This window comes from Nuphar pumila, chromosome 3 (assembly GCF_984573655.1).
Source record: "Nuphar pumila chromosome 3, dmNupPumi1.hap1.1, whole genome shotgun sequence".
In the NCBI taxonomy this organism is placed as follows: domain Eukaryota; kingdom Viridiplantae; phylum Streptophyta; class Magnoliopsida; order Nymphaeales; family Nymphaeaceae; genus Nuphar; species Nuphar pumila.
In genome coordinates, this window is record NC_143251.1 from 60,926,261 (window position 1) to 60,948,138 (window position 21,878).

The window sequence follows — 21,878 nt, forward strand, 5'->3', positions numbered from 1 at the left end:
CATGTTCGATCCCTCACCTAAATTCGATAGGAGCCCCGTACCTTTTTCCGGTGGTTTTCCGGTGGCTGGAGGCTGCTGTCGTGAAGAAGGGAGTGTGGATGCTGCTTGCCGCGGCCTTCAATGGCAGCCGGTAGCCCACGCTGCCTGACGATGGTGGTTTTGCCCTCCGGCGTGCGCACACCGAGCGAGAGAGAGAGAGATAGGGAACGATGGGGAAGAGAGAGCCCGAGTGAAGAGGGCATAACCCCCTCTTCACCCCCCTTTTATCGACCCCAGGCCCCCTCCTTCCTCGCCGAGATGGGAGGGGGAGGTCGGTTACGCCTTGCGTAACCCCCCCCTTTCCTAACCTGTTAGGGTTTATCGGGCAACCCTTATCGGGTTGCCCTTTCTGTTTTAAAGGGGTTTTTAGTTGCGGTGGGGCTCGGGTCCGAACCCGGGACCCGCAACCCGGACCCAAAACAAATGGGTCTACAAGTGGATCCAAATGGATCCACTGTGGATCCTCGAATTAACTTAAAATTTTAAATTAGAAAAATTTTCATTTATCTATTATTACCCTTTAAATCAAGATTTCAAAATAAATTAATCCTAAATACCCCCCTTTTATGGGTCCTGGATCCTTAATGTGGATCTAGGCCAAAATAAAAAAATTTGAAATATTTTAAATTAAGAAATCTCGGGTTTTACATCCCTACCCCCTTAAAAGAATTTCGTCCGTGAAATTAGCACGTACCAAATAAAAGAGGATAGTGTTGACGCATATCCGCCTCAGGCTCCCAAGTGCATTCATCTAGCCCATGATGCTGCCAACGCACCTTTACAAATGGAATCGTCCTACTGCGCAGTACCCTTTCCTGGCGTTCCACAATCTCTATTGGCTTCTCGTCCGTTGTTAAGTCAGGTTGTACCTCGATCGCCTCATAGTGAATTACGTGTGAGGGGTCAGGCACGTACTTTCTCAACATCGAGACATGAAAAACATCGTGAATCTGCGAAAACTGAGGAGGAAGGGCTACTCGATACGCAGTCTCTCCGACACGTCCAAGGACTTCGAAGGGTCCCACATACCTAGGACTCAACTTGCCTTTCTTCCCAAACCGGAAGATACTTTTCGTAGGCGAGATTCGAACAAACACATGATCGCCTACCTCAAAACTGAGCTCTCTACGCCGCTGATCGGCATAACTCTTTTGCCTACTTTGAGCTGCAATCAACCTTTGTCGAATTAAACGTACCTGATCCGCATAGTGCTGGACGATTTCTGGAGACTCTACTGCTCTTACTCCAACCTCATCCCAACAAACCGGAGATCTACACGGTCGGCCATACAGTGCTTCATACGGGGCCATACCAATACTAGCATGAAAGCTATTGTTATAAGAAAACTCTGCAAGCTTCACATGTTTGTCCCAATCACCGGCCCAATCCAAAGCGCACGCTCTCAACATGTCCTCGAGCGTCTGAATCGTTCGCTCTGTCTGCCCGTCTGTCTGCGGATGGAAAGCAGTACTAAACTTCAAGGTAGTGCCAAGGGCTTTCTGAAGCTGGCGCCAAAATCGAGATGTGAACCTCGGATCCCGATCTGACACTATCGAACGAGGCACTCCGTGAAGCCTAACAATCTCTTCTACGTAGAGATCGGCCAAACTCTCCAAGCTTTGACTGATCCTGATCGGAAGAAAATGAGCACTCTTTGTCAACCGATCCACAATCACCCATATGGCATCTCGTTGTCGTCGGGTCTTAGGCAGCCCTACGATGAAGTCCATTGAGATATCATCCCACTTCCATTCTGGAATCTCAAGAGGCTGCAAAAGTCCACCCGGTCTCTGGTGTTCAATCTTCACTTGTTGGCAAGTAAGACACCGAGATACGAACTCCGCGATGTCCCGTTTCATCCCATTCCACCAGTACGTCCTCTGAAGATCTTTGCACATCTTGGTGGAACCAGGGTGAACGGAATACTTTGACTTGTGAGCTTCACTCATCAGCTCTTCCCGTAACGCTTTTGGAACCCACCATCAGTCCCCGAACATAATGGTTCCGCCCTCCTCCCGGCGAAACTGCGCTTCTGGCTTCTGAGCACTTTCGCACAACTTTTCAAAGTCCGGATCTTCTGATTGGAGTTCCTCAATTCGATCTATGATCTCTGGTCGGGCCTGCATCCCGGCACAAAGGATGCGCTCGGAGTCGTCAGAAAAAGGTTGCCATTGTACGAACTCCTCGACTAGATTCCAACTGCGCCCAATTAAGCTAGCTGCTGTGATTGACGCCTTTCTACTAAGCGCATCAGCCACCACATTCGCCTTACCCGGATGGTAAGCGATGGAGAAGTCGTAATCCTTTAGGAATTCCAACCACCTACGTTGCCTCAAATTCAGGTCCCTCTGGGTGAAGATATACTTGAGGCTCTTGTGGTCAGACATGACCTCAAACGTTTCTCCATAAAGGTAGTGGCGCCAAATCTTCAGCACGTACACTACTGCCGCTAACTCCAAGTCGTGTGTGGGATAATTCTTCTCATGCACCTTTAGCTGTCGGGAAGCGTATGCTATGACCTTTCCATGTTGCATAAGGACACAACCCAGTCCGGTCCCTGACGCATCACTATATACCACAAAACCACCCGCCCCGGAAGGCAATGTCAACACCGGCGCTGTGGTCAACCGTTTTTTTAACTCTTGGAAACTGTCTTCGCAGCGAGAGGACCATTCGAACTTCACTCCTTTCTGCAACAACCGAGTCATCGGAGCCGCTATACGCGAGAAATCTTGAATGAATCGACGATAATAACCCGCCAATCCCAAGAAACTCCTAATGTCTGTCACCGTCTTCGGTTGTTCCCATGACAAAACGGCTTCCACCTTTGCTGGATCAACCTCTACACCTCTCTCGGATATCACGTGACCAAGAAACATCACCCTATCGATCCAAAACTCACACTTTGAGAATTTAGCATAAAGCTGATGTTCTCTCAGTGTCTGCAGCACGAGTCGCAAATGCTCTCGGTGATCTTCCACACTCTCCGAATATATCAGAATGTCATCTATGAACACGATGACAAAAGAATCCAGCCACAACCTAAAAACCCGGTTCATCAGATCCATAAATGCCGCAGGGGCATTTGTAAGTCCAAATGACATCACTAGAAATTCATAATGCCCATATTTGGACCTGAACGCTGTCTTAGGAATATCTTCGGTTTTAATCCTCAGCTGATGATATCCTGAACGAAGATCAATTTTCGAGAACACCTTGGCCCTTCTCAACTGATCAAACAAATCATCGATCCTAGGCAAAGGGTATTTGTTCTTCACCGTCACTTGATTCAACATGCGGTAGTCAATACAAAGTCGCATTGAACCATCCTTCTTCTTAACAAAGAGGACCGGGGCACCCCAAGGAGATACACTCGGTCTAATAAATCCTTTGTCAAGAAGCTCCTGCAACTGCTTTTTCAGTTCCCCTAACTCAGCAGGTGCCATGCGATACGGAGCGCGTGAAACTGGTGCTGTACCAGGCACTAGCTCGATCGAGAACTCAATTTCTCGATGCGGGGGCAAACCTGGCAAATCCTCAGGAAAAACATCCGGGAATTCGCGGACAACGTCTAACTGCTCAAATGATGGTGCCTGACTGTCTTGAGCAGAAACACTGGCCAAGAATACCATGCAACCCTTCTTGTGGTACTTGGAGACCTTCAAAGCTGACATGATCTTCACCCCATCGGTTGGTCTCGTCGAAGGGCACAACAATGCCGATAACTTGGGGTGCTCCAAGATTACCTTCCTGCCTCGACACTGGAGGGTCGCATTATGCTTGGACAACCAGTCCATGCCCAAGATGACATCATAGAATGTCATATCCAAAATGACCAAATCGGCCGACAACTCATGGCCTTCTATCACCACGCCTATGGACGGAAAATACTTCCCGCAGGAAGAGGATGCACCCATAGGTGACATCACATCAAGAGCCCTTTCGAGGCTAGATGGAACCAAATCAAGCAACTTTGCAAACGAAGAGGAAATAAAGCTGTGTGTTGCACCCGAATCAAACATAACACGTGCAAAGTGTTCGGCGACTAAGAATATACCTTCGATCAGATCAGCCTGATCATCCTGGGAGGTTGCTGTTGCTGCGTAGACCCGTCCATTGGTCTTGCGCTGACCCTGCTGCTGTGGTTGTTGCGGCTGTCCCCCCGGAACCGCAGGCTTGTTCGGACAGAAGGGGGCAATATGCCCTGGCTGTTGGCACTGGTAGCATACCCCCTTAAACGATGGGCAAAAACCTAATGGATGATTCTTGCCACATCTGCGACATGCCGGTTGGGCCTTCCCCTGTTGCCTCCGCGGCTGAGGTCGGCCCTGTTGCGCGCCCTGCTGTCGCCCGTCCCAGGTCCGCTGCTTCTTCCCGTTCTGCACTCCCCCTCCTGCCGGAGGATTCTTCCTGGTCCCGCCTGAAGAACCTCCTCCGCTGCCACCCTTTTTCTGAAAACCACCTTTGGATCGTTCCCAATCCTCGGTCAGTACGGTGGCCGACTCGATCGCCTCGGCCAGGGTAGAAGGACGACCCCCGAGCACACGAGTCCTTAACCCGTCTTTCAGTCCACGCACGAATCTAGCCGCCCTTGCCTTCTCATTCTTGAAGAGGTTTGGGCTATACTTCTCAAGACTCCGGAACTTAGTAGTGTATTCCACTAGACTCATGGTCCCCTGAGTCAGATCGAGGAACCTTTGTTGCATCTGCTCCTCGGCGTAAGGGGGAAAGTAGGCGTCCAGAAACTCCTCCCTGAACGTCTCCCAAGGAATCTCATCCCAATCAGCAAATTTCACCCTTCGCAAGGTGTCCCACCAGTTCATGGCATCGCCCTTTAAGCGGTACGTACCAAAGGGTGTCTTTCTCTCCTCAGGGACAAGTAAGACGTCAAACACCCGCTCAATCTCCTCGACCCATCTCTCGGCAGCCTCCGGGTCTGCCTTTCCTGAAAAGGAAGGCGGGTCCAACTTCAGAAACCTCTCGAACGAAACGCCACCTGCGTTGGGAACGATGTTGATCGGAGGGTCACGAGTCGCTGCCTGCACGGCTGCCTGTGCAGCTGCCTGTGCAGCCTGTGCTGCTTGGGCCGTTTGTGCCGCCATAGTCTCTGTTAGGGTATGGATGGTCTCCATCATGAAATCTCTTTCCTCCTGCCAGTTCGTGGGAGCAGCAGTAGAAGACGAAGCGCCTCTACGGGTATAGTGCGACATCTACAATGCACCACCTTTTCAAATTAGACTATTATGGACACTACCCCTTTAGGGTTGATTACGACCAATAATTGTTCACAAAATCATACCAAAACTTATTAAATGCATACCAGTAGGATATTAAACTATAATTGCAATCAATCATACAAAGTTCACATACTTTAAGTAAAAGTATTAAATAACCTTACCAGTGAAGAAGACTGCTCTGGAGGACGAGTCACACTTGTCGACGCTTCAGGACAGGGCTCATAAACCAAAGTAAAAATTTTTAATACTCAAAAGATGATCAAAATTGCAAGTCTTTGTGGTGGGCTCTGATACCAAACCTGTAACGACCCCAATCCGGACCCTTTTTAAAAATGCGGAATTTTTTTTTTTCTAAAGAGTTGCAGAAACCTTCCCAGAGATCTGGGGTCCTCACAGTTCCACTTTCCATTGGATAGCCCATCCACCACAAACGAAGTTGCAATTATCATCCATATCAACCAACTAAAACTCTTTTATTAATGCGTAATAAAATTTCAAAGACAAGATTTTCTTCAATTGAAAGTAAAGTAACAATTGCAGAATTTAAAAGAACTGAAAGACAAAAGAAAGAGCCACAATATCCTCTACTGAAGCTGACAAGTCCAAGTATAACTCATCCATCCCCAGATGCATGTCCAACTTTACTGTTCACCATTTTCTGTGAAAAACCAACAAAGTAGGGTGTCAGAACCGAAATTCTGAGCACAGCTACTTCTAAAGAAACCAAATGAGAGAAAGAACATGGACAAGATTTCATGCAGTGATTTGAGTGAGTGCAGATATAAAATTTTCAACATCTAAGTTTCCATAACTACCAATGATTTCATTTACTCACCAATCAATAACAGTAAACAGTGTCATATATCAACAACTAAATAACCAAACTTTCAGCATGATTTCACGAAGTAAAGCGTATGCTACCACCAAATGATGTCATGATATCAAGAATGATTCAAACATGCATGATCTAATGCATAACAGAAAAATGCATGATTATGTGCAATGCATGATTTTTTCTGTTATCTTTCATTTAAGTTCCATCTTTCTATATGCATGCCCTATTAGATGCACACATCTTTAAGTTCCTCTTTTTAATTACCGTGGCCCGCGGATACACCAAACGAGTACAAACCCCGAGGTCAAGTAGGTTCCCAGGGTAGCTTAACACACAATTTGTATTTTATTACTGGGTTCCAACTTAGCCCTCGACCGATATCAGGAAACAATACCATCCATCGGAACATTAGACCTCCACATCTAATGTCGGGGACACAAGGGACACCCCACGCCCACAAGTGCCACTTCCTTGGTACCATAAACTCACAGCTGTGACTAACACACCACTCCCGGGTAAAGTGGCGGGTTCTCCCTAAAACCGTGGCCAGGAGAAGAACCTCAATATCGGGTTCAGGGGCAACAACGCACACGGAGTTTTTGTATCCTCACAGTCTCCCCAAGACCGGATATCCAAGATTCTCATACTCCAGATGAGATATCCCAGAATGTAAATTACACTGTTCTTATTCATTATTTTTATTTAAAGTTCATTCTTTAAGTTTGCCACACATATGCAAAAGTAAAGTGAAAACCCCGCATCCTCCCTTGCAGGAACCCATTCGGGACTCCAGCCCGTATAAACCATTAGAACAGTGTAGTAAAGTGTCAAACCATCTTATGTGGTTTAAGTGATATATTTAAAAACATAAGTAAGAGAAAACCAAACCCACGGCTCTCCAGGCCAATGATGGTCTATTTAGGCCATCGATGCATCGTATGCAAAAAAAATCATAACTTGCAATGTATGCAATAATACCAACATAATTACAAATGCACCTTCATTCAAGCTTCCACAGTCATAGGCATGTGTGACCATTTATGTGTAAGTGTTTTCATGCAATCACTTAATATACATGCATTCATCCATAGTTTCATAAGTATATGAGAATAATTATGCATGGAAATTAAACATGTCTCATCAGGTAGATACATGAAATCTTCCATTCGTAGCATGAGTTATCATCCACACACAAGCACATAAACCGGATCTAGAAATTTATATATCAAAACAACTTGCCATGCCCTATTAATAGACATCAAATACCTCACATGTTACAACTATAAAGCATGCTAACATGTGCCAAATGCATGTGCACTCCTGCAATCCTAACACAATCATACGCATGTCAACCAACCCAACTATATACATATGCTGCAGGAACAGAACTGGAAAAATCTCAGGCATAAGCAATATTTTCATCTATTTCACCTGTATGAAATTAGTATTATGGACAACACCAACCATGACAAACATGGTTAGCTTAATGCACGTGTATCAACACGCATTCAAGATGTTTCTCTCACGATTTCAGTGTCAGTACATCCCACGCACACACACAGTTTTATAACAGAAGTTTTATTTTCTTTTTGGCACCGAAGAAACCCACATCTATGCAATTACATGACAAGAATATCATTTTCTGTTCAATGCTGAAACAACCCACACATATGCAGTTTAGCAGGTAAAATATTTTAGATATGGTCAACATTTCATAACCACTTTCAGAACGAGTCTAGGTATTTAGGAAGATATAAAGAATACAAGCATGCTGGCATGTGTAACCAAATATTCAAAACACGACTATATAGATAATAACAAATAAAGTTATCAGCATGTACTTATTAACATTGCATTAACCTAGGTATTGTAGTTGTTATTTACAAGCAGGGAACATAGCAAACTTTTAGAACATGTCCGAAACAGTAGGTCATACCTGGTTGCCCACTTAATATTAATATGCATCGATCATTCATATGCAAGTATTTGAAACAAATATATTTCACACCAAATCCAACACTACCATAGGCATAACAAGGGTATAGCTATTTATATTTATACACATGAATTTCGAAACTACTTGATTTGGGGTGGAACACAGCATAGTGCAGACTTTGCAAACACAATACACCCGAAAATCACATTAAATCCTACCAAGTTGGATTACCTATGCATGCCGAGCAGAACTTTCCCCTTTTTTTTTTTTCAATCGAGTTACAGGCCAGCTTCCAGCTGACTAGGTCAGCTGGGCCTACTATGGCCCGATTCAAAAGGTGCACAGCACCCAGCCGACTTGGGTCGACTGGGCAGGTCACCCCCCCCCCCCCAATGCGCAGCATATTTTTTTTTTCATGCCCAGCCGATCACTCGGCTGGGTCTGCTATCATGGCTGAGGCCTGATCGGCCAATCGAACTGAGTTCGATTGATCCATCGGCCAAAACCCTCAAAACCCAAAATGACCCAACACGTATTTTTCTCATTGGAAAACAATAAAAACACAACTAAAAACAGAGAACACAGGTAGATCCTGTATTACTAAAAAGGGTTCCCATGGACCCTCATCTCAAAGAAATACATGGGATCGAACCCATGTTCGATCCCTCACCTAAATTCGATAGGAGCCCCGTACCTTTTTACGGTGGTTTTCCGGTGGCTGGAGGCTGCTGTCGTGAAGAAGGGAGTGTGGATGCTGCTTGCCGCGGCCTTCAATGGCAGCCGGTAGCCCACGCTGCCTGACGATGGTGGTTTTGCCCTCCGGCGTGCGCACACCGAGAGAGAGAGAGAGAGAGATAGGGAACGATGGGGAAGAGAGAGCCCGAGTGAAGAGGGCATAACCCCCTCTTCACCCCCCTTTTATCGACCCCAGGCCCCCTCCTTCCTCGCCGAGATGGGAGGGGGAGGTCGGTTACGCCTTGCGTAACACCCCCCTTTCCCCCCCCTTTCCTAACCTGTTAGGGTTTATCGGGCAACCCTTATCGGGTTGCCCTTTCTGTTTTAAAGGGGTTGTGAGTTGGGGTGGGGCTCGGGTCCGAACCCGGGACCCGCAACCCGGCCCCAAAACAAATGGGTCTACAAGTGGATCCAAATGGATCCACTGTGGATCCTCGAATTAACTTAAAATTTTAAATTAGAAAAATTTTCATTTATCTATTATTACCCTTTAAATCAAGATTTCAAAATAAATTAATCCTAAATACCCCCCTTTTATGGGTCCTGGATCCTTAATGTGGATCTAGGCCAAAATAAAAAAATTTGAAATATTTTAAATTAAGAAATCTCAGGTTTTACACTCCATCCGGAGACTCCTCTCTTCCCTATCCCCCCTAAAGTTTTTGGATGTGTGTGTTTTGTGCATAAGCGGGGTCCTGATCGAGATAAACTTGCTGCGTAGTCTATTAAATGTGTTTTCCTTGGGTATCCTAAGAACAAAATAGGATATCGTTGCTACGACCCTATATCTCATAAAGAGTATGTCAATGCGGACGTTACCTTCTTTGAGTCTATTCCTTATTTTTCAAGTACTACTCCAAGATTACAGGAGAGCCTTGGTGATATCCTTCCTCTGTCGATTCCTCCCTTTCCGTTAGAGTCGCTTCCTCCTCAGTCCTTGGCTCCATCGTTTGGTGTGTCTCGCTACCGAAACCCTGCCATAGTATACACTCACAGGGTACCACCTACCTCTATGCCACCATTATCTCCTTCTCCTGAGGTAAGTATTTCTGAGCATACTACAGTCTCTGCTTCTGATGATGATCTTCCCATTGCTCTGCACAAGGGAAAGAGACAGTGCACTCTTCATCCCATCTCGCAATTTGTTTCAGAAGTTAATCTTGGGGCATCTATGAAGAATTTTATTTCAGCTATGCCTGCCTCCTCTGTTCCGCTTCATCACAGTCAAGCTCTATTCGACTCCAACTGGATGCAGGCTATGCGTGATGAGATGGATGCCCTATGGTCTCGAGGCACTTGGGACTTGGTTGATCCTGCCACTGATGCAGATATTGTAGGCTGCAAATGGGTATATAGCATTAAATATAACTCGGATGGGTCGATTGAACGGTACAAAGTCCGATTGGTTGCAAAAGGCTATGCTCAGACTTATGGTGTTGACTTTTTTGAAACTTTTTCCCTAGTTTCTCGTCTTGGCACTATTCGTCTCGTTCTTTCTGTTGCTGTTCACCATGGATGATCCCTGTTTCAGTTGGATGTCAAGAATGCCTTTTTGTATGAGGATTTGCATGAAACTGTCTACATGCAACAACCCCCAGGCTTCGAGGTTCAGGGGGAGTGTCAGAAGGTGTGCAAGTTGAAGAAGGCTATTTATGGCTTGAAGCAGAGCCCTCGGGCATGGTTTCACAAATTATTTGAGGTAATGTCGAGTTTTGAATTTGTCAGGTCAGCTTCAGATCACTCCTTGTTTATCAAGAAAACCAGTGCTGGAATTGTTGTTATGGTGGTTTATGTCGATGACATCATATTAACAGGAAACCGTGCCCAAGATATTTCTGCAACAAAAGATCATCTTGAGAAACACTTTGTTACTAAAGATCTTGGTCACCTTCGATATTTTCTGGGTATCGAGGTTGCAAGAAACAAAGAGGGCTTAGTGTTGTCTCAAAGAAAGTATGTGTTGGATTTATTAAAAGAGACTGGAATGCTAGGAGCTAAGCCAGCTAACATTCTAATGGATCCCAAAACTCACATGTTTGATGAGAGGTCTGACTATGTGAATAGTGCCAGCTTTAGATCCTTGGTGGGTAAGTTGTTATATGAGACTGTTACTAGACCTGACATTAAAAAAGGTGCAAAGGTATGCAAAGATCCATGCAAAGATCCATGTAACTCTTTTTACATTTATCGGGTCTGGATACACCAGACCCAGACCCATACTGTAATATAAACTTAAATACATAAGTTTAGGTCACAATTTCATTTTTAACTGAAATCGTGACAGCCATAATCGATCTCTCTCTCCCTCTCTCTCTCTCTTCTCTTTCTCAACGCAGGTGCAGAGGAAAACTTTCATGGTATCAGAGCGTAGATCCATCTAGGGGTTGAAGAGGACTCCAAAGGTGCGACAGATTAAAGGTTTGAAGATTCGTTCATCTCCCATCTTCTTTTCTCCTTCAGATTTCCTTTTCTCTACCTCCATTCCCAATCTCCATCTCTCGGTTTCTCCCTTTTCTGTTTTTTTTAGTCTTTTCTTTTCCTTTTAGTGGATTCACGCCTCAAGTGAATCCCTAAGCTGTTCACGAAAAGCTCACGTGAACCCTGGTTCATGATACCCCTGTACATCAAAGAAAGGGACGTGAATGTCCTGTTCCACGTGAAACACCCATTCAAATTTTTTCTGCGTATCCCTTCTTCTACTGGGCTAGATATCCAGGTCTGATCGTGCATTTCGGGTAGACCTGCGACATCAAATCTGGGATTCTAAATTCTTTTGATGCCCAGCCTGCTGTGTGACATCCCCTTTTGATTCGACTCTCATTCCTTTTGCTCCCTTTTTGTTCTTGACATCAAATCTCTTTTGCCTTTACTCGTATCATATTTCTTTTGACTGTTACAAGTGGGATCCACATTGAACATACAGTCTGATATTTTTTTCCCTTTCTCATTGCTTCCACATTGAAAATATAGCCTGTTTTTTTATTGCTTAAATATCCGACCTTACAAAAGGTAGAAGAGAAAACTCAGTCCTTCTTCTGACAGCCTCTGGTCACCAATTTTTGAGTTTCTCAGTCGTCAAAAAAAAAAAGGAAGACTATCAACAAACCTCTCTGGCTGCAGACTGAGCACTCTATGGATACTCTGGTAACACAAAAAGGGGTTCCTTTTTCTTGTTAAAACTCTTTTCTTCATGGATTTTCATTCATCTTCATCCAATCTTTCTTCAAGTTTTCTCACTCAACTCGTTTCTGAAAAATTAACTACCTCAAACTTCTTGATTTGGAAGAGACAAATCATTCCTTTTATAAGGAGTCAAGGTCTCTTAGGTCACCTTGATGGAACCTCTCCCGCTCCACTCGAATTTGTTACTAGAGAGGAAAAAGACGACAAAGGAGTAAGTTCAATTGTGTATGTCAAGAATGTAGAGTACCTCAACGGGGAAAGAAAAGATCAGTCGCTGGTTGCATATATCACTTCCACCTTGTCCCAAGAGGTCCTTGTTGCAATTCCCGACAATTGTACTGCTCTGCAACTTTGGGAAAAATTGGTTCAAACATATTCACAAGTTTTGCAGGCACGAATGGTTTTTCTCAAGAAGGAATTTCAAATGCTGAGAAAAGACTCCATGACCATCATGGAATATCTGAACAAGATAAAGACTATCACAGACCAACTTGCAGTTATAGGATGCGCGGTGAGTGACAGTGATATGGTACAACAGACTCTGAGTGGATTGGGATTCGACTACGATATGATCGTCACTTCACTATTGTGTCTCCCTGCCCTTCCTACCTTTGATGAGTTGCGAGCAAAATTGATTCAGTATGAGATGACTCTGAAAGGGTTCTCTGAGGAATCTCACTGTTAAACCCACCTTTCAAAAAAAAATGTTGTATTGGACCCGGGCCCCTCACCATTAGGGTTTTAGTAACCCGACTCAGGAATCCTCTTCCCGGGCACTGCAACACCCCCCCCCCCCCCCTCCACCTGCGATTTCGGGAAGATAAGGGGAAACCCATCAGGGTTTCCCCATTCATTGCCCCCCCCCCCCCTGAGGCCTTTAAAAGCACTGCAGGAGGGTAAGGGGAGGCACACAACCCTTCGCCCCCATCGCGCCGACCTCTGCCTTCCCTGCGCACGTCACCAGCGCCGCCGTCGTTGCGACCCACGCCGGCCACCGCCTCCCAGGTACGTCATTCTCCTCCCTCTTCTCCTCCTCACTCCCCCTCTCTGTCACCTCGCCGGGAGGCCGACATGCGGCGCACGGCCCCTGCCACGCCCTCCTGCCTCTTCTGTGCCTATCAGAGGCTCGACAGGTGGCCTACGAGGCCCCTGTCGTCCCCTTTTCCTTTGGGGGTGCGCTGAAGTGCCGGCAGGGGACCAATGGCCCCTGCGACACCCCCTCACCCTTGTGGGTGATAGGGAAACCGACAGGAGGTCGGTTGCCCCCTGTCACCCCTGTCCCGATCTCTCTCCCTCTCTCTTTCGGTAGGGGTTGGCCCCCTGCCGCATCTCGACTGTCCGCAGGGGCTGGCCCCTGTCTCCTTGTTGCTGTCGGCAGGGGATAGCCCCTGCCGTCTCTTGGCTGTCGGCAGGGGTTGGCCGCCTGCCGCCTCTCGACTGTCGGCAGGGGCTGGCCTCTGCCTCCTTGTTGCTGTCGGCAGGGGCTCAGCCCCTGCCGCTTCAATGTTGTTGGCAGGGGCTCAGCCCCTACCACTTCGTTGCTGTCGGCAGGGGCTGGCCCCCTGTCGTCTCGTGCTCTCGGCAGGTGCTGGCCCTCCTATCGCTTTGATGCCGTCGGCAGGGGCTCAGCCCCTGCCGCTTCGTTGCTATCGGTAGGGGCTGGTCCCCTGCCGCCTTGGTGCTTTCGATGGGGGCGCAACCCCTGTCGCCCCGCTGTTGTCGCTTTTCTGATTTCGGCAAACAGGGGCACACCCTCGCTGCCTCTCTCTTTTTCGATCGACAGGCCTGACTTTCTTTTCTTCGCATGATAAATAATGTAGCGCTGAATACTCACACTTTTGCAGACTTCGCATCGAACCCCGCTTTGGCTCCGCGGCCTGAGCCTCGTATCATCTACACTCGTAGATGCACACAACTGCACGATATCCCGAAGTAGGGGAAAGTCACACAAAGAGTTTGTATGAATGAAATAAGATATAAGGATTTCATGATCGAATGACTTATTTGGCATACATGCTTACCTATAGGATTACTTAACTGGTGATTGTTTGTGTTGTGTTTCCGCATCCGTATTCTTTTGAAATTACATGCTTATTGTGAGAGCACGAGTAGACTCGTTGCTAGAAAGATCTTATTACTGTATTTCCGCCTTGCTCACTGTTGTAAGTTACTGTAGATGCCTTACTGGTTATTGCCTGATGAATCTTGTATGAGACTTCTTGCTTCTTAGTATTCGAGCATGCCAAGTATAATACTGATTTTATGAAACACTGGGATGGGTTATCTATCGAGAAACCCACGAACTTACTATCGTAATCAGACCTTAAGACAAGTATGATACAAATAGTACGAGAGGTCATTGAGTACCTCGAAGTGAACCATCAACACTTTACTGATATCAATGAGATAATACCGGCCTCCACAGGCCAATTGCTCAAAGAGCAATACATGTCATGTATGAACCAAAAGAATCATAAAACATTATATGTTGCCCTCTCTTCGTAGTCGTACCTCTAGGTGGGTACGATCGTACTTTTGGACAAGTACGTCCCATATGTGTTACGATGGTTGAATGATGAGGTTGTAGCAACCTCGATGTGTGCATTTAGCACAATGCTGAGATCACATAAATGGTGATAACTCGCCTTCACAAGCAAGATGCTCGAGTGAGTCTAATAGATCAGAGCATGTAGGATGGGGGCGACGATTAAGAAACCCCCGTCGTACCCATTCGACCTTCACGGTTCATCAAGGGAGAGGATGAATGATACAAAAACTCCGATGGACAGGTTGTTAACAACCACCCCACGGGCAAAAGACTCGTCTTCCCCAGTCATCGGAGTTAGGGGAAATGGGATTACCATAAATTATCCTAGGTGGTAACTCCCAGGTACTTCTGCAGAAGTTGGATGCATCCATGGGCCACGAATGCCTTTGGGGATTTACTCTCTTGGTCACTGACTGTCCCCTTAGGAGCGGACTCAGTCAGCCATCCGGGTTAATGAAAACACCTGACATAATAAACCCCCGGATCGGTCTCGACTGTTTTTACGTTTCGCGTTTGTGCGTACCCACATGCCAGTTAATATCAGAACTTAAAGAATATCTTTTTGAATAGTTGTAGTTGATTGAGACTTACACTGCTTGAACTGCTTCGAACAATAACTCTTTGCACATATTACACTTGTTAGAATAGATTACAACTGTATTGGTTGTTTTAATATCATAATTGCTTATCTCATGAATGTCCTGCTTTATTTTCATTCTACTTATCTATTCGTGCACCTACTGGTTTGTTATGAAACTGACCCATTTCATGGGCAGGTGAGGAGTAGGACTTCACAGGCGACCGATGGCGTGGTGCAATATGGCTCAAGATTTATCTTCTTTCTGCTGGCGGCTTGGCTCTGAGTCTTTTTAAGTTTTTCTTTAGATTATTAAACTTTGGGAAAATGCTCATTTTATAATAAACTGCAGATTTTTAATCTATTGCCTTATTTCCTAAATTCCTTTAAGTTGTTGTTCATGTGAATGATGGTTTTTCAGCTAACGTACCCTGGATTGTTGACTTGTGCTCCTTTCTAAATATCTTCCGCTGTCGCTTTTAAAAGTAAAAACTTTAAAACTTTGAAAGATTTTTCGATAATGTTTTCGAAATCACAAGTCAAAATTTTGGGGCGTTACACTCACATTCACACAAATTCTCAGGAAGTTTTTGCCACAGGAGTGACTTATGGTAGAGGACGAAGACGAGGAGGACAAGGGCGAAGTGGACACGGAGGGCGTTGTCTGCTTCCCACTCCAAATACGTTAGCTCATGCGTAAGGATCAAGATCCATTCCTACTTGCTTCCTTTGTAACAAAAAGGGGCATATCAAGGCGAATTGTTGGCATAATCCAGAGAATAAAGGAAAGGGTCCACAGATAGAAAACAAAAGGAAGTTCTCAAATAGTGGAGAAATTAAAGATCTGCTGATATCTGCCTTGTCAAAGTTGAAATTGAAGCAGAGTGATGAAGGGACTTGGTTTGTTGACTCAGGGGCAGCGACTCATGTGACAGGTGATGCAGGTAAGATTTCTAATCCCATTCCTTATTTTGGAAAAAGTAAGATTGTCACTGGATATGGATCCCACCATCCTGTATCTCATGTTGGAAAAACTGTCATTCCCATGTCATATTTCACTCTTCTCTCTTTTTGGGGGAAGGGTATCCTGTATCTCTTATTGCTCCTGACATTAAGAAAAATATTGTCTCTGTTTCCAAACTTATTAATGATAATAGCTTCAGTTGAATTCACTCCCTTCTCTGTGCAGGTCAAGGACCTACGCACGAGGGAAACATTCGCTGAAGGAAAGAGACGAGGCAATATGTATGTCTTTGAAGAAGCTCCTTGTCATGTTGTTCGTCCTGTTCACCTGAATTCAAAACCCTCATTAGAGTCGTGTTCATCCTCTTCTGCCAATGTTTTTAGCATTTCTGAATGTAATAAGCCATTCTTATGACATAGTCGGTTAGCACATTGTGGGAGTCATTTTATTGAGAAACTTGTATCTAATAATCTCATTCCAAAAGAAAGTCTCAATAGGGATGAGAACAGCCACAAATGTTCCAATTGTCTTTCCTGCAAGAGTCATGTATTGCCTTTTCATTCCATTAATAAGAGAGCTTCAAAACCTTTTGAGATAATCTGTTCTGATGTTTGGGGACCCGCCCCAATTGCCTCTGGATCTGGAAGCAAATACTATCTCATATTTGTTGATAGCTATTCTCGATACACTTGGATATATTTCATAAAAAATATGTCGGAAGTCTTCTCTTTGTTTCAAAATTTTCTTTCCCTAGTCAAAAATCAATTTTCTGAGTCCATTCAATTTTTCCAATGTGATGGAGGTGGGGAATTCTCATCCCGTGATTTTGTTTCTTTTCTTTAAAATAACGGAATAGGAAGAAGGGTGTCATGTCCTCACACCCCTCAAAAAAATGGAATTGCTGAACGAAAACACATGCATATCGTTGAAAGTGCCATGAGTATGCTTCATGACAGCAATCTTTCCATCAACCTATGGACAAAAGCTTTCCATTCTGCCGTGCATGTGATAAATAGATTGCCTATGGTTGTTCTGGAAAATAAGTCTCCTTATCACTGTCTTTTTGGAACTCATCCTAGTTATTATGATCTGTGTGTTTTTGGATGTGTCTGCTATGTGCATATCGATTAGTCTCTGAGAAACAAGTTTCAAGACAAGGCCCAAAAGTGCAAATTTGTGGGATATGCAGATGACTACAAAGGATATAGGTGTTATGATCCCACCAACAAACGCATCAGAACCTCAAGAAACGTTGTCTTTGATAAACAAAATTTTGATCACGGAGCTGACACAACGAATATGCCAACTGAAATTTACTATCCTTGGCTGAGCTCAGAACTTTTTGCTGGCTCCAATGAAGCATGTTCCTCAGATTGTGTGCAACAAGAAGGAGATGTGTTTGAGAACACTGGGACGTCGGGGTCATAGAATGCAGAGGAAGTACCGGGCAAATACAAAGGCATTGTCTATTCTAGACAGAGACCGACAACATCAAGTCATTCAGATCATGTCTCAATCGCCAATCCTGCGCCTTCTCATACTCTTGCAGCCAGAAAATCAAATCGCATACGACATCCTATTGATAGGTGGGTTAGTTATAACAACTTCTCCTTGGATCTTCAACTATTTTTAACTGCCATCAATAAGGACGAAGAGCCCATCATGTATTATCAGGCAGCCGCTTCTATGAAATGCGTAGAAGCCATGAATGATGAAATGCAAGCCTTGCATGAATGTGGAACATGGGAAGTTGTTCCCAGACCAACTGACAAAAATGTTGTTGGATGCAAATGGGTCTACAAAATCAAGTACAAGCCAGATGGAACCATTGAACGATATAAGGCAAGGCTTGTAGCAAAAGGATTCACTCAAGAAGCAGGGCAAGACTATGATGAGACCTTTAGTCTGGTTGTAAGAATGGGAACGATTCGAATCATCATTTCCCTGGCTGTTGAACATGGATGGAAGTTGAGTCAGCTTGATGTAAAAAATGCATTCTTACATGGGAATTTGAAGGAGGAAGTATACATGGAACAACCCCCTGGATATCAAGAACAAAATTATAAAACCCATGTATGCAAGCTAAAAAGAGCCATCTATGGCCTGAAGCAAGCATCTCGCTCTTGGTTTGATAGCTTCTCGCTAGAGATTCAGAAACATGGATTTTCACGTTCCATGCTGCACCACTCATTATTTATTTTTAAAAGCCTGCCTGTGACCACTCTATTATTAATTTATGTCGATGATATTATCATCACAGGAAACTATGCGGACCACATCCAAGAAATAAAAGACTTATTAGGTCAAAGGTTCAAAATGAAAGATCTTGGAGTTCTACGCTATTTCCTTGGTGTAGAAGTTGATAACCAGGCTCATGACTTGACACTCACCCAACACAAGTACACTGTAGACGTTCTCAGCAAGGCAGGCATGAAAGACTGTAAACCTCTGGGAACTCCGAGTGTACTTCATCAAAAACTTAGCGCTCATGATGGAGATCTGTGTGATGATCCCACCAAGTATCGTAGCATAATAGGAATGTTACAATACCTCACATTCACTAGACCTGATATTGTTTATTCAGTCAATCAAGCGTCTCAATTTATGCATGCGCCCCGTACTGGACATATGAAAGCAGTCAAGAGGATCCTTAGATATCTGAAATGGACTATTGGGGATGGATTGATATATTTACCACAGTCATATGGCCAAGACGAACATGAAATTACTATATATTGTGATGCAGACTGGGCAGGAGATCCTGACGAACGAAGATCTACATCAGGATATTGTGCCTTCATTGGAAGAAATTTAGTCTCTTGGAGCAGTAGAAAACAAAAAGCTATCGCTAAATCAAGCATTGAGGCTGAATATAGATCCATGGCTGCTGCCACTGCCGAAGTCACATGGATCAGGCATCTTCTAACTGAAGTAGGAGAAAAGATCTCCTACACTACCTTGCTCTGTGACAATCAAAGTGCTATCAACATGTCATTCAATCCAGTACATCACAGTCGTGCCAAGCACATTGAGATCGACCAACACTTTGTGAGACAAAAGGTTGAAGAAAAAGAGATTGAGCCTGAGTTTGTCAGCACTGAAAGACAGGTTGCAGACTTATTTACCAAAGGGTTAACCAAGGACCACTGTTGGATGCTTAAAAGCAAGTTGTTCATGGTCTAAAACTATGATCAACTTGAGGGGGGGTGAAAAAGGTGCAAAGGATCGGGTCGATCCATGTAAAGATCCATGCAAAGATCCATGTAACTCTTTTTACATTTATCGGGTCTGGATACACCAGACCCGGACCCATACTGTAATGTAAACTTAAATACATAAGTTTAGGTCACGATTTCATTTTTAACTGAAATCGTGACAGCCGTAATCGATCTCTCTCTCCCTCTTCTCTTTCTCAACGCAGGTGCAGAAGAAAACTTTCAGACATTTCATTAGCCGTGAGTAAAACCAGTCAGTTCATGGACAAACCTACAAAAGTTCACTGGGATGCAACTATGATGGTTCTTCGGTACTTAAAGTTATCTTCTGGTAAAGGTCTGTTGTTTAAACGAAATCCCTCCTTGGACGTTGTTGCTTACAGTGACGCAGATTATGCGGGGTCTGTTGAAGATAGAAAGTCAACATCTGGATTTTGTGTGTTTGTGAGAGGAAATCTTGTTACCTGGAGGAGTAAGAAACAAACCGTTGTAGCCAGGTCGAGTGTTGAATCTGAATACCGAGCGATGGCCCAAACCGCAACTGAGATTATGTGGGTAAAATCAGTTTTGACCGAGCTTCAGGAGAAAGTATCCTTACCCATGACTGTCACTATGTTCGCAACTTGGTTCAGACTGGGTACATCTGCACTGATCATGTATCTTCCGAAGATCAAGTAGCTGATGTCTTTACCAAAGCTCTGGCGAGGCCGAGTTTCTCTCACTGTTGTGACAAGTTGAGCATGATTGATATCTATGCTCCAGCTTGAGGGGGAGTGTTGAGACATGTCTATAAGGGCATTTTGGGTTTACGTTTTATTATATATTGTGTGAGGGTTATTTTGTAATTTGGTGCTCACGTTTAATCTCTATTTAAGTAGAGATTAAACCCTAATATGAAAAAAAAGAGACTTTCCCTCTGTGTGTGTGTGTGTGTGTGTGTGTGTTCCTGTGTGCTCCATTAAAGCTTCAACAACTTAATTATTGCTTCTAGTTATGATACAAGTATATTTTGTCACTAGTATATATATATATATATATATATATATATATAAAGTTATAAACTGCTCATTTTCCTCTTCATTGTCCATGATAATCAAACATTTAATGTCGCTTGAAGGTTGTGTGACATTAATTTTTCTATATAAGTCTTGTACATTTTTCCTAGATGGTTGTGTGTATCGACTATTAAGTCTCCCCAGAAACTTTATGCATATCAATTATTGCATGAATGAAATAAATATTTTTTACTTAAGCTAGTTCATGACTGCCCCAGTTTTGCTTGATTTGTGATGAATTAATGTTTATTCTGAAAGCTCCCATTTTGAGCAATTGAGGTATTCTTGGCATGTCTGACATAGTTAGGTTTGATCAGTTGGTTCCATCTCCTTGGTATGTTTGTGATACCTAACGAATGCCATTCTGTCATATATTATGTTTATCCCATGCAGCTGTGCAAGTTCCACATCACTGTCCATATATGTCCATTTTGGAATGACACGCTTTTTTTTTTAGGAAAGCCATAATGCTGGAGCTATTGCAAAAGATGATTATGAGAAGGCGATTCTTGATATCAATGCAAAGGGAGCTGTCATTTTCATCATATTGGCATCTGCTTTTCTGATGCTGTTATACTTTTTTATGTCTTCCTGGTTTATTTGGCTGCTTGTTGTTCTGTTCTGCATTGGCGGCACTGAGGTGTGCATATATTTCTTTATCGTTCTCAAACGTATCTATATGCATATAAGATGAGACACGGGTTTCATGTAGCTTCATTCATTGTTTCTTGTAGTACAGTGTGTTTTATCACTTGTCGGCCCAGTTGTGCTTTTTCCCCTCTTTGTGAGAGGCTTATGGTTTATTTTGTATTTTGAATTTGCTAGAAATTCACGTTTGCCAAAACATGCCTGCTTCTATGTGTAACAGCTGTTGAGCAATTCTAGGTTTCAAGTATAACATGTATATGATTCTGGTTCAGTTTATTCTACATGACCATAAGGTATACCTTTCACTGATGTCCTTGTACCACTTCATTCTGCCCTAGTGCATATTAGCCTATGCTGGGGTGTTTTACTAAAGATAACCACCATTGATGGCATAAAATATACTTTTCCTGAGGTGAACTTGAAGTACGATAGTGATCTTTTGGAAAAGGTTTATTTGTTGCTATGAGCATGTATACAGTTGGAAAATTACATGGAGGTGCACCGAGATCAGCAGCTCACTTATGCCAGAAAATGACAAAAAAATAGTTTAGCAACTTGATCACACTTCAGAAGCATCATTCCAACAAAAGTTGCACAGAAGCTATGTCACATGGGTGCGGGGATTCGGCACTTCCAAAAAACCCGGGTGCGGGGGTGCGGCAGGGGCAAAGATGTAATATATATATATATATATATATATATATATATATATATATATATATATATATATATAAAGGGGGTCGGGGGAACACGTGGGTTTTTTCAAATTTCGCAGCTGTCAGCATAATTTAAAAAAAAAAAATCGCAGCCCATTTGGGCATATTCTTAAAAAAAAAAAATGGACCTAAATGATCCTGGGTGCGGTCAACGCACCCAGGATCGGGTTGACCGCACCCGGTGCCGCAC

The 21,878-nt window shown here is 44.0% G+C and overlaps 1 protein-coding gene across 2 annotated transcripts in view; it reads left to right on the forward strand.

The window, feature by feature from the left end:
* The window catches only part of LOC149842984 (signal peptide peptidase-like 2), a 142,189-nt gene that overhangs the window by 69,504 nt on the left and 50,807 nt on the right, over window positions 1–21,878 (forward strand). For both annotated transcript variants that reach the window (XM_089999531.1, XM_089999532.1), the window contains one exon: window positions 20,782–20,964. In XM_089999531.1, coding sequence (XP_089855657.1) covers window positions 20,782–20,964 — 183 coding nt within the window. The remainder of the gene's footprint in view (window positions 1–20,781; window positions 20,965–21,878) is intronic.